Raw genomic sequence first — 14,469 nt, forward strand, 5'->3', positions numbered from 1 at the left:
TCTTGGGTTTATTCCAGGAATGCAAAGTTATAAAATTAAAATATTAACTGATATATTTCATCTAGTTTATATATTAAAGAAGAAAAATCTTTTAACTTTCTTAATAAAAACTCTAATCAAACTAGGAAGAAAAAGGGGTATCTACAAAAAGCCTGTAGCAAGCAGCATATGTGGACAGTTGATATATAACAGAAGTGGTACTGCAGAGCAGTGGGGAAATAATGGACTTTTCAATAAATGGTGTTGGCATTATTGTTTATCCACATGGAAGAGAGTAAAGTTGGATCTTTGCTTCAAAGCATACCTCAAAATCGGTACAGGTAGATTTAAAGACCTAAATGTGAAATGCAAAATGAAAACTCTCAGAACATTTAAAGAATGCCTTTGTGCCCTTGGGGGTAAGGATAGATTTCTGAAACAAAATTCAGGAAGTACAAATCATAAAACAAATGGCTGATAAATTTGACTATATTAAATTGAAGATTTCTAGTTATCAAGAGACACCACTTTAAAAAAAAGCCAAGCTACAAAGTACAAGAAGATATTTGCAACATGTGAAAATGGACACACATGTATATCTATGTCTTGAATATATCAACAAATCCTATAAATGATTAAGAAAAAGGTAAACCTGTAGACGAATGGGAAAAATGATTAAATTTATAGAAGATGACGATGCAAGTTCCATAAACTAAACATATGAAAATATGCTCAATCATATTAGGGAAATGCAAATTCAACCCACAATGTGATACCATTATCTCACTCATGAGATTGGCAAAAATTAAAAAAAAAAAAAAGCCCAAACAATATCAAATGTGAAACAGTTTTTGAATACTTTTTGTTGTTGTTGAGGAAGATTCACCCTGAGCTAACATCTGTGCCAACCTTCCTTTATTTCGTGTGTGGGTTGCTGCCATAGCATGGCTGCCGACGAGTGGTGTAGGTCTGTGCCCAGGAACCAAACTCGGGTCGCTGAAGCAGAGCGCACCAAACTTAACCACTAGACCATGAGGCCGGCCCCTGAACATTTCTGAATCAGTTTGCAACTACCTTGTAAAGTTAAACAAGTGCATGCTCTACAACTCAGCAGTTTCACTTCTGGATATATACCTTACAGAAACTCTCACACATGTATACCAGGAGTTTATAGTAGAAATGTTCATAATAGCAAAAAACTGGAAATTACCCAAGTTCCCATCAACAGTAAAATGGACAAATAAGTTATGATATGTTCATATTAAAGAATAATCTAGAAAAGCAGAAATGAACTAGGTACACACATCAACCTGGATGAATCTTAGAAACAGTTTTAAATGAAGCAAGTCACATAAGAAAACATAACAATATGATTCCATTCATGTAAAGTTTAAAACTAGACAAAACTAAATAATGTGTTGTTTAGGGTCATATATATAAGTGGTAAAAGTATAGAGAGAAGGAAGAGACTGATTAGCACAAAATACAGAATAGGGCTTACCCCTGGTGGGGAGAAAGAGGGAAGCAATCAACGAAGGCGCAGAATGGGGCTTCTGGGATGTGTTAATGGCCTATTTCTAATCTTGTGTTATGTGTATAAGAGTCTATTACTGATTTTTAAGCTATATGTAAATGTTTTTATCCACTCTTTTTATATGTATGCTTTATTTAAAAATAAAATAAACTTTTTGCCAATTACAAAGTTAAAGTTTTATTTTAAAACATTTAGAAAATGAACGTAAATTTAATCAATGAGAAAAAGAGCATCCTTAACAGTCTCACAAAAATAATATCTTTGAATAATTTCCAGATAGGATTGCAATATGTTTGAAACTGTATATTTTCCATTTTTAAATGACAACGCAAGCAGAGGCATTTTTATCTGATGATATGGGCAGAGGCATCTGTCTTAATGCCAAGAGCAGGATTAATTTGAAAAATGGCTATTGCTTATAGAATCTAGACATAAGATTTGGCTTTTATATACTGTCCAAGTGAAATATATTTGTCTATCAGAAATGTGGTGCTTTCAAGAATGAAACCAAGTCACTGTTAATATAATAGTTTTTGGGTCCCTCAATGAAATTGCTCTAAGCCGAGGGCCTTTTGAAATTTAGTAACTAATCAGTGCCATCTTTGAATGAGGTCCAAAATGATACCCCAATAATGCTGAAATCTAGACTAAAATCAATAGTGTTTCATGAGGAGGAACCAGTGTATTTTGAAAAAACACACTTTATTTTGCTATGATAAAAGTGATTTTGAATTCATTTCATTAACATAAGGTAATACTCTAGGCACTGACATACTGAAAAAAATTAAAGTGGACATTCCAAAAATCTTATTTAATATTAAACGTTTTTTAAAAACTCTGTCATGATCACCTGAATACAAGTCTAACCTATATTAATTGACCAGATGACAAAAAAGATTGATGAACTGCAACCTTAAAAAGGTACAAAATGAATTTTTTAAATGTCATTAATAGAATAGTTGACTAAAGCCACCCCATGTCACATAAGGGTCCCAACTAGTAATGAAGACTAACCTCTTTAAAAAGGGCACAAAAACTACACTAAAATACAACAGCTCTGCTGCCTTAAAGGAAAAATACTAAGTGGTATTATCAGTATCTAAAGTCCCCACAGATGATCTGCCTACCCTGATAAATTTTTTAAATAATGGGGGCACAGTTTTAGGGCAGCCCTGGCGATTGCAGGTGGTTGTGGGGAAGAAAATGAACCTCTAAATCTTCAAGTTTAAATTTTCTTTCTCATTTTCTGCTACCCGTTTTCCATTTGTGTGTTTCTTTCCTCTTTCCTGTCAGGAAGGGCCACCTTCAGAGAGCCAATGCAGTCCAGTATGATATCAACCTGGTAGAGACAAACAGTACCAGTGCCCACCACAGTGAGTAAATTCAAAATGAAATGCTTATTTTAAAGCCCTAGATGAGATTGTTGTTGTTACATGTAAGGATTTGGATCTATCCAAAAAAGGTTGACCCTTAGGATTTTTCTGTGGGTTTTGAACTAAGCACCCTTTTTCACCTGAAGATGAATTTCTCATTAGCAGTTTGACACAAGTCATTTTTTCCCCCCAAAGAAAACCATGTTATCTCACTATGTGAAATTATGTTGTTAGCCATAATGTGTTACACAATAGAAGGGACTGGTTTCTCCAGAAGTAATTTGAAGTGGGCTGGTATATAGGGAAGGGGAGAACTTTTACCTGTATGGATAGGCAAATCTTTGGGAAACTTGTAGACCAATTAATGTTTTAAGAGTATCTTGAGACTTCTGCTTCTGGCCAAGATGGAGTAACAGGGACTGGATTTACCTCCTACTTGAAACAATTAAAAATGGACATAATACATGAAGCAATGGTTTTCAAGACATTGGACATTGGGAAACAAAGGATTGTGATCCCTGAGAGATGGGAAACAGACGAGGTGAGCCAATGATTGCCTCAGATTATTGTCTTGAGAGAATTTCCAGGCTTTCGCACAGGATGGGGGAACATGGGCTGAGCTTGGCAGACTCCTTCAGTTGAGAAGATGAAGCTGAAAATCCAGAAAGATCAGGGTGGCTATAGTTCACTGCACAGAGTACTGGGAAGGAGCTGCATACAGAGAGAATCCCAGAGATCTTCAGTTCAAGTATTCAGTTGAATAATAATCAACACATATCTAGTAGGAAAATACTTGAGTTAAGAAAAGAATCACCTGAAAGGAAGTACCCAGTACTCACAGAGGGCCAGGAAAAGTGCCTGTTCCCAAGAATAAGACTAAAAAAACCTAATTATTCTTGAAACATTGGTAGAGTACACAAAAGAGTGTTTCCCCAGTAGTGGGGAATAATTAGCCCTAGACTGAGCACTGCTCCAGTCTTGCCTAACAAATCTTAAAAGCAAGAACTGAAAGAATCAAATTGTTTCCAAAGAACTACATCCCAAATCAAAGCTCAGTAATATAAAAAAATTCCACTACCCAAGTAAAATTCACATGTTGCACATCCAATCAAAAATTACCAACTTGTTGGTTTAACATATGCAAATCTATCAATATGATATACCACATTAACAGAATCAAAGATAAAAACTACATGATCATCTCCGTAGATGCAGAAAAAGCATTTGACAAAGTTCAACATCCGTTCATGATAAAAACTCTCAAATAAGTATAAAAAGAAATTCCCTCAATACAATAAAGGCCATTTATGAAAATCCCACAGCTAACATCATTGTCAGTGGGGAAAAACTGAAAGCTTTTCCTCTAAGATTCAGTGCAAAGCAAGGATGCTCACTCTTACCAGTTCTGTTCAATGTAGTTCTGGAAGTACTAGCAAGAGCAATCAGACAAAAAACAAAAAGCATCCAAATTAGAAAAGAAGAAGTTAAATTACCTCTGTTTGCAGACGACATGATCCTATATGTAGAAAACCCAAACACTTCATTAAAAAACTGTTAGAAGTAATAAATGAATTCAGTAAAGTTGCTGGATACAAAAATCAGCATATAAAAATTGGTTGCTTTTCTTTACACCAACAATGATCTATCCGAAAAGGAAATCAAGAAAACAATCCTATTTATGATAGCATCAAAATGAATAAAATACTTAGGAATAAGTTTAACCAACGAGGTGAAAGATCTGTACACTGAAAACTGTAAAATACTGAGGGAAGAAATGAAAGAAGACACAAAAAGTGGAAAGATATTCCAAGTTCATGGATTGGAAGAATTAATCTTGTTAAAATGTCCATACTGCCCGGAACAATATACAGGTTCAACACAATTACTATCACAATTCCAATGGCATTTTTCACATAAATAGAAAAAACAGTCCTAAAATTTGTATGGGACTGCAAAAGACCCTAAATAGCCAAAACAAATCTTGATAAAGATGAGGAAAATTGGAGGCATCACACTTCCCAATTTCAAATTATATTACAAAGCTATAGTAATCAAAACAGTGTGGTAATGGCATAAAAACAGACACACACACCAATGAATAGAATTGAGAGCCCAGAAATAAACCCAAACATGTACAATCAATGAATTTTTGACAAAGGTGCTAAGAATACATAAAAGATAGTCTCTTCAAGAAATGGTGTTGGGGGGCTGGCCCGGTGGCGCAAGTGGTTAAGTGCACGCTCCGCTTCAGCTGCCCAGGGTTCGCCGGTTCGGATCCCAGGCGCACACCGACACACCACTTGGCAAGCCATGCTGTGGCGGTGTCCCATATAAAAAGTGGAGGAAGATGGCATAGATGTTAGCCCACAGCCGGTCTTCCTCAGCAAAAAAGAGGAGGATTGGCAGATGTTAGCTCAGGGCTGATCTTTCTCACAAAAAAAAAAAAAAAAGAAATGGCGTTGGGAAAACTGGATATCCACGTACAAAAGAATGAAAATTGGACCACTATATCACACCATACACAAATATAAACTCAAAATGGATTAGAGACTTAAATATAAGACCTGAAACTGTAAAACTCCTAGAAGAAAACACAGGGAAAAAGCTCCTTGGCATTGGCCTTGGCAATGATTTTTTTGAGTATGACACCAAAAGCTCAGGCAACAAAAGCAAAAATAAATAAGAGGCACTACATCAAATTAAAAAGCTTCTGCACAGCAAAGGAGACAGTCAACAAAATGAGAACACAACCTAAAGAACGGGAGAAAATATTTGCAAACCATATATTGGATAAGGGGTTAAAACTCAAAATATCTAAGGAACTTGTACAACTCAATAGCAAAAAACCAACCAAACCAATTTAAAAATGGGCCCCTCCAACATTCTAAGCCCATTTTCTCCTTCAATTCTCAGGAAAATGTATGTAGAATACCCTTTTGCCCCTATAATTCTAGATACATGAAATATTAAAATAACTATTTTATGAAGTAGTCAAACATAGGATTTTTAGTGTAGGATTTCTTAGGTGTTAATAACAAGTGGGTTTGTTTTTTTTTTTTAACATACAAATGGCCAACAGGTATATGAAAGGTGCTCAATATCACTAATCATCAGGGAAATGCAAATCAAAATCATGAGATATTACCTCATGCCTGTTAGGGTGGCTATTACAAAAAAGATAAAAGATAACAAGTTTTGGTGAGGACATGGAAAAAAGGGAACCCTTGTATACTATTAGTGGGACTGTAGATTGGTTCAGCCATTATGGAAAACATTATGGAGTTCCTCAAAAAATTAAAAATAGGACTACCAATCCCTCTTCTGGGTATATAACCAAAGGAAATAAAATCACTTCAAAGTGATCGCTGTGCTCCCATGTTCATTGCAGCATTATTCACAATAGTCAAGATATGAAAATAACCTAAGTGTCCATCAATGGATGAATGGATAAAGAAATGATGGTACACACACACACACACACACACACACACACACACACAATGGAATATTATTCAGCCTTTAAAAAGGGATGTCCTGCCATTTGTGACAACATGGATGGACCTGGAGGACATTGTGCTAAGTGAAATAAGCCAGATGCAGAAAGAAAAATACTGCATGGTCTCACTTATATGTGAAATCTACAAAAAGTTGCACAGGAGCAGAGAGTAGAAGAATGGAGGTTTAGGGGTGAGGAGGTGGGGGAAATGGAGAGATGTTGGTCAAAGGGTCCAAATTTCAGTTATGTAGGATGAATAAGTTGAGAAATCTAATGTACAAGGTGACTGTAGTTAATACTTTACTGTATATTGGAAATTTGCTAAAGTATAGATTTCAGGTGATCTTACCACAAAAAAATAAAATGGTAACTATGTGAGGAGATGGATATTTGACTACAGTAATCATTTTCCTATGTATCTCTATATCATGTTGTATACTTTAATCATGTTGTATTTAATCATGTTGTATACTAAACATCATGTTGTATACTTTAAATATATTCAATTTTTATTAAAAATAAATAAAGTCAAGGGTAAATTAAAAAGAAAATTAGCAACTTGTAAAGCAGCAGGAAATGTATTGAAATAATGAGAAAAATTAATAAATGGAAACTGATCCAAAACTCTTACAAATCTTAGAATTGTCAGGCAAGCACATTAAACAATTATTATAAATGTATCCCATGTATTCAAAAGTTGAGACATGAAAGATATGTATGTTAAAAATAAAAGAATCCAATTGAACTTCCAAAGATGAAAATTAGTGTGTGAGATGAAAAGCACTGGATGGTATTAACATTAGATTACACACCATAAAAGAAAAGATTGGTGAACTTGAAGATACAGCAATAGAAACTACAAAAAAAACAATTTTCTTTTTAATGCAAAGAGCATTATGTGATGCTATGCAGCAACTTCAGGTGGCATAATATAGGGTTAATTGGACTCTCTGAAGGAGATAAGAGACAAGAGGGGACAGATAAAATATTTGACAAAAGATGTGAAAGGCTTATGTGCTGACAACTATAAAATATTGCTGAGAGAAATGAAAGGAAGGGCTAAATAAATGGAGTGATATGCTGTGTTCAGGTTTGTAAAACTCAATATTGTTAAGATGTCAGTTCTCCTCAAATTGACCTAAAGGTGCAACTATCCCAATCAAAATCCTAGCAGGTGTTTTTTTTTTTAAATTGACAAGCTAGTTCTAAAATTTCTATGGAAATGTGAAGGACCTAGAATAGTGAGAATAGTGAAAACAATTTTTAAAAAGAGCAAAGTGGGAGGCTTCATAGTTTCTGACTTCACATCTTACTATAAGGCTACAGTAATCAAGACACTCTGGTACTGGCATCAAGATAAACATATGTGTCTAGCAATAAACCCACAACTGATTTTCACCAAAGGGGCCAAGGCAATTCAGCTTGGAAAGGATAGTCTTTTCAACAAATGATGCTGGGACAGTTGGATATCCACATGCAAAAAGTTGAATTTAGACCCTTACCATACCCAAAAATAACTCAAAATGGATCTAAATATAAGAGCTAAAACTATAAAACTCTTAGAAGAAAACTTAGGAGAAAGTCTTTGTGACATTGGATTAAGCAAAGATTTTTAGCTATGATATGAAAAGTGTATATGATAAAAGAAAAAAATGATAATTTGGACTTCATCCAAATTAAACACTTTAGTCCTTCAAAAGACACCATAATAAAAATGAAAAGACAGGCCACTAACTGGGAGAAAATACTTATAAATCATAAGTCTAATTAATGATTTGTATCTAGAATATATAAAGAATTCTTTCAACTCAATAATAGACAACCCAGTTAAGATTTGGGTAAAATATTTAAATAGACATTTTACCAAAGAAAATATAAAAATGGCTAATAAATGCACAGAAAGATACTTGACATCGTTAGTCATTAGGGAGATGGAAATTAAAACCACATTGAGATGCCACTTAACACCTAACACTGCTATAGTGGAAACAAAAGGTTAACAACTGGTGGTGAGAATGTGGGGAAACTAGAATACATTGCTGATGGGAACTTCAAATGGTATAGCCACTTTGGAAAACAGTTTGGCAGTTTCTTAAAGAGTTAAATATATCACCCATCAATCCCATCCCTAGATAACTACCCAAAATAAATGAAAACATATGTTCAAGACTTGAACATGAATGTTCATAGTGGCATTATTAATAATAACCAGAAAGTAGAAATAATCCAAATGTCCATCAACTTGTCAGTAGATAAACAAAATATGGTATATCCATAAAGTAGAGTACTATTCAGCTATAAAAAGGAACAAAGTACTGATAAATGCTATATAACATGGATAAATCTCCATTATGCTAAGTGATACCAGCCACAAAAGACCACAAATTGTATGCTTGCATTTATATTAAGGTAGATGCTACAACATGGATGAACCTTGAAGATATTGTGAAAGTGGTTGCCGAGGGTTGGAAGTTGGAATGGGGAGTGACTGCAAATGGTCATGAAAAATCTTCTTAGGGTGATACAATTATTCTACAAGAGGATTGTGTTAATGGTTGCACAACTCTGTAAATCACTAAAATTTGTTGAATTGTATACTTTAAAAAGGTGAATTTATAAGATGTAAATTGTACCTCAGTAAAGTTGTTTCAAAAAGCCAGTCAGCTTTTCACCAAATGGTGCTGGAAAAACTGGATATCTACATGCAAAAGAATGAAGTTGGACCCTTACCTTACACTATATACAAAAATTAACTCAAAATGGATCAAAGACCTGAACATAAGAACTAAAACTGTCAAGTCTCAAAGGAAACAGGGGAAAAGCTTCATGAAACTGGATTTGGCAATGATTTCTTAGATATGACACCAAAGGCACAGGCAACAAAAGAAAAATTAGATAAATTGGACTTGATCAAAATTAAAAACTTTTATGCATCAAAAGACACTATCAACAAAGTAAAAAGGCAAACCACAGAATGAGAGAAAATATTTACAAATCACGTATCTGATAAGGGATTAATATCCAGAATATACAAAGAACTCCTAAAATGCAACAACAAATAAAAACCCAATTTAAAAATGGGCAAAGGACTGGAATAGACATTTCTCCAAAGATATATGGATGGCCAACAAGCACATGAAAAGATGTTCAACATCACTAATCATTAGGGAAACACAAATCGAAACCACAATGAGATACCACTTCACACCCATTAGGATGGCTACTGTAAAAAAAAAACAAAACAGAAAACAAATGTTTGCAAGGATGTGGAGAAATTGGAACTTTTGAGCATTGTTGTGGGAATGTAAAATGGTGCAGCCACACTGGAAAACAGTATGTCAGTGCCTCAAAAAATTAAACACAGAATTACCGTATGATCCACCAATTCCACTTCTGGGTATATACACAAAAGAACTGAAAAGTAGGGACTCAGATATTTGTACACCAATGTTCATAGGAGCATTATTCACAATAGCCAAAAGGTTGAAATCACCCAGATGTCCATTGATGAAGGAACTGATAAACACAATGTAGTATATACATACAATGGAATATTATTTAGCCTTAAAAAGGCATGAAATTCTGATACATGCTCAACTGTGGATGAACCTTTAAGACATTATGCTAAGTGAAATAAGCCAAACACAAAAGAAAAGTATTGTATGATTCCACTTTTTGAGATATCGAGAATAATCAAATTCAGAGAGACAGAAAGTAGGATGATGGTTACCAGATGCTGAGAGTAGGAGAATGGGGAATTGTTATTTAATGAGTACAGAGTTTTAGTATGGGATGATGAAAAAGTTCTGGAGATGGATAGGGGTAATGGTTGCTCAACAATATGGATGTACTAAATGCCACTGAACTGTACACTTAAAAATGGTTAAAATGGTAAGTTTTAGGGGCCGTCTGGTGGCGTAGTGATGAAGTTCACACACTCTGCTTCAGTGGCCTAGGGTTCATGGGTTTGGATCCCAGGTGCGGATCTGCACACCACTCATCAAGCCATGCTGTGGCGGCATCCCACAGACAAAATAGAGGAAGATTGACACATATGTTAGCTCAGGGCCAATCTTCCTCACCAAAAAAAAAGGGGGTGGTAAATTTTTTTTTGTTATGTATATTTCACAATAAAAAGTCAGACTGAAAGAGATGCCATTATTAAATGATGCTATTGGATAGTGTATTTTAATATGCTCAAAAAGTGATCTTGAGTTATCAAGAGATTGAGATATGTTTCTGTACTTTATAATTAAGTGAAATCATGTATTTTAACAGTTTAAGTTTGTTGATCTTTGCTATATTTGTAATGATAATGTCTGGAACCACATTCATTTGTGAAGTGCTTGATAGTAAAATAACCAGTGAAGAAATTCTCAGGGAACTGAAAATTTATTATTCATCATGCTGTTAACTGGAAAGATTAACACCAATAATGCCAAATCTGACAGGAAAGTGTGGGAATGGTCGACTGCCATAAGGCTTTGAATGCCCAAGTACCTATGCACATAATTCACCAATGGCATCTCTCCTCAAAAGGCTTGCCTCTTGATTTTTTTTCCAGAATGTTCAATGGGATGGTAAAATCTCAATTATTTTTTAGAAAACAGACACACATAAAACAACAACAAATTGACCTCTTTCTGTTTATAAAGACTCACTTGTAATAAAATGGAAAGTACTTAAACTCTTTCCACGTGGAGGTACTCTGGTTTAATTGGGAAAAGAGTTTTGGAACTTAAGTATTAAATTGCAGCTTTTTTTGTGTGTGAGGATGATCAGCCTTGAGCTAACATCCATGCCAATCCTTCCTCTTTTTGCTAAGGCAGACTGGCCCTGGGATAACATCCGTGCCCATCTTCCTCCACTTTATATAGGATGCTGCCACAGCATGGCTTGACAAGAGGTGCGTCGGTGTGCACCCGGGATCCGAACCCAGGCCGCCAGCAGCGGAGCGCGCGCACTTAACCGCTATGCCACAGGGCAGCCCAAATTGCAACTTTTTTTAATGGAGGGAAAAAAGATGTCAAAACAAAGGATAAAAATCTGGATAAGGTATTGGGCATAGCTCACAAAATTAGCTCACTGACTGCTTATTTTTTCAAGGTCAAACAATCTCAGTCAATAATTGCGAGGCCATAACTATAAGGAAAGCAAGAGAAATGCCTTTTACCACATATGACAAGATCTGTGTCATGACAATAAAATTGATTATGGGGACTAGGACTTGCTTAATCATATTAGCTCATATTTATATTATGAAAATCACAGCATAATGGTACACTCTGTTTTAAAAATTATTAATAATCTATCTTCACCAAGAAACTCCCCTTGCCACCACACCATTAAAGTCTTATTCAGTTTATCAGCTCCCCTCTGATAGGTTTGTTCATGTCACCTTGTGTGCCTCTAGAATATAGACCTCCCTAGGCAATCTTTCCAATTTGTTCGTTAAGTGAACCCACAGCCTAAATCCTAGCATACATTTAGGTTGTAAGTATGTATCGCTCCTATTGCAATAATGCCCTAGTTCTGAAAGTACAGCTCTTCAAATGGAAAGAAAGCAATGTAATGATATACTCACGCACGTCAGGTGCCTATTATGTGCCAGGCACTGTGGTCGATATTTCATACACATTAACTCATACAAGTCTTAACACCTGTTGTGAGGCAGGTGGTATTATTCTCACTCTACAAAAGAGAAAACTGAGGCTCAGAGAGGTTAAGATCAAGATCACACATCTAGAATATGGTAGGACAAGGTGAGTCGAGCCCCCAACCCATGTTTTTCATACTGCACTTATACTTCCACAAATATGGGTGACAGCCTCAGGGCTCATTGGCTCTAGGGGGAGTTTTTGCCCCTACACTAAATAGCCCTAGCCAGCCACAGGTTCTTTTAGTCCTTGTGTTTGACACTTTCTTCTGTTTTCTTGCCATCAGTTATTACTTCTCATTGCTGTTAGTGTGACTCACTCTAGCAATCTTTTCCCCTTACCCACTCTTATCATTTCTAATATGTTAAAAAAAATCACCATGGTTTTTAGAACTTTGGGTAACAGAAAAAATAGGCAGTGAGGAAAGACAGGGACACTTACTTATGTGAGACCTGACACGACTCCTCTGTGTTCTGATGAGCATTGTAGGGCAGAGTGCTGGCTTGTTGGGGTGTTCTAGGCTAGTTCACCGCAACTCTTCATATCACACACAGAAGGAGTGGGTTTATATATGTGAATAAGGCAAGAGAGATGTGTTGCTGGGTGTGCATATAAACAAAAATTTGAAATGGAGAAAACATATTAATTCTTATTTTCCATAGGTCATGGAGAACATTGAGGAAATATCAAAGTGAACCAAATCATTGCTTCTTTGTTACAAAGGCAGAAAATGAAACACCATAAGGGAAAAGAAATTAAAAGATTTAATCCTTCTTTCTTCCCTAAATTAAAGACTTAAGTTGTCATACCATGAAACACAGTCTGTTCTGCTGCAAGGTATGTGTGTTTCTGTAACGTATATTATTTGCTGATATGTAACTGGTAAATAGGGGAATGGTAAATAGAGGAATGATGTCAGTCCTATGTAGAAGATGCATTGGTTCAAACATTTTCCCCAGTAAGCTAATGTGTTGAAGGAATCCGAGGCAAACTTTCTCATAACTAAAGAGAAACTCTTAGCAATGAAGACCCTAAGAAAAAAAGACAAAAATCCTTTAAGTGCAAGGAGTGGTGGGTTTAGTGGCTTCAAAAACCACCCAAGTTTTCACTATGTTAAGCTGTCTGGGAAGCTGCAAGTACAGATAAGCTATGAAGACATTTCACTTGGTGATTAAGAAAAAAGCATTGATTAATGAAGAAGGCTACTTCTAGATCATGTTTAATATTGATGAAAACAGTTTCTATTAGAAGTGATTGATTGCAAGGTTCTATATCTGAAAGGAAGAAACACAACCCCAAAAGTTTAAGGCTGCAAAAGATGGACTTATTCTCAGTGCAGATACTAGGGAAAATTTAGAATTTTTGTTTTTGTTACTGCTCAGATTACAAAGTTCTGAACCTATTTTCCCCATAAGGCTTTTCATTTTTAGGGTATGATTTTGCAGAATATGAGGTTTTCATCTTATTATTGAAGAATTCATTAGGCCAGAACAATTTCTCCAGTTTTTTCCAACTGTGAAGTTGCCCTGAAACATGATAGAAAGCAACAGCGACTTTCAGGAAGCATGAAAATAAACAGTTGTGGAGTAGTTTGGAACAGTGGGTATTCTGAACACCAAAGGTCTGGGGCTGGTAAATAGTTGAGGCAGAGGAGCCAGCACTGACCGAATGAATGAAACAGCCCTCCTGTGAACCATTTCCTCTTCAAGACAATTTCTCCACCTCCTCACCAACACGTATTGTTTTCTATTTGTTTTTTTATAATAGCCATCCTAATGGGTGTGAAGTGGTATCTCATTGTGGTTTTGATTTGCATTTCTCTAATGATTAGTGATGTTGAGCATCTTTTCATGTGCTTATTGGCCATCTGTATGTCTTCTTTGGATACCTGTCTATTCAAGTCCTGTTCCCATTTCTTAATCGAGTTGTCTTTTGTTGTTGTTGCATTTTAGGAGCTCTTTGTATATTCTGGATATTAATCCCTCATCAGATATGTGATTTGAAAATATTTTCTTGCATTCTGTGGATTTTTTTAATCTACTCTGTTGATAGTGTCCTTAGATGCATAAGTTTTTAATTTTGATGGAAGTCTGATTTGTCTACTTTTTCTTTTGATGCCTGTGACTTTGGTGTTATATCCAAGAAATCATTGCCAAATCCAATGTCCTGAAGCTTCCCCCATTTTCTTTTAAGAGTTTTATAGTTTTAGGTCTTACATTTAGGTCTTTGATCCATTTTGAGTTAATTTTTGTATATGGTATTAGGTAAGAGTCCAACTTGATTCTTTTGCATGTAGATATCCAGTTCTCCCAATACCATTTGTTGAAAAGACTGTCCTTTTCCCGTTAAATGGTCTTGGCACACTTCCCCAAAAGCATTTGACCATATATGTGAGGATTTATTTCTCGATCAATTCTTTATTCTGTTCCA

General features: G+C 35.5%; 1 protein-coding gene across 2 annotated transcripts in view; it reads left to right on the forward strand.

Annotated features, from left to right (window-relative positions):
• Nucleotides 1-14,090, forward strand: part of NRG4 (neuregulin 4) — a 161,065-nt gene extending 146,975 nt beyond the window's left edge. Inside the window, exons 6-7 of one of the 2 annotated variants that reach the window (XM_014780962.2) lie at nucleotides 2,807-2,886; nucleotides 12,702-12,775. In XM_014780962.2, the coding sequence (XP_014636448.1) occupies nucleotides 2,807-2,886; nucleotides 12,702-12,718 (97 nt within the window). In that variant the 3' untranslated portion in view covers nucleotides 12,719-12,775. Of the gene's footprint in view, nucleotides 1-2,806; nucleotides 2,887-12,701 lie in introns of both variants that reach the window. The other variant, XM_087428763.1, reaches the window with a different exon arrangement.
• Nucleotides 14,091-14,469: the final 379 nt, after the last annotated feature.

The sequence above is a fragment of the Ceratotherium simum genome, chromosome 3, assembly GCF_057802395.1.
Source record: "Ceratotherium simum simum isolate JZ-2026a chromosome 3, ASM5780239v1, whole genome shotgun sequence".
Taxonomy (NCBI): Eukaryota; Metazoa; Chordata; class Mammalia; order Perissodactyla; family Rhinocerotidae; genus Ceratotherium; species Ceratotherium simum.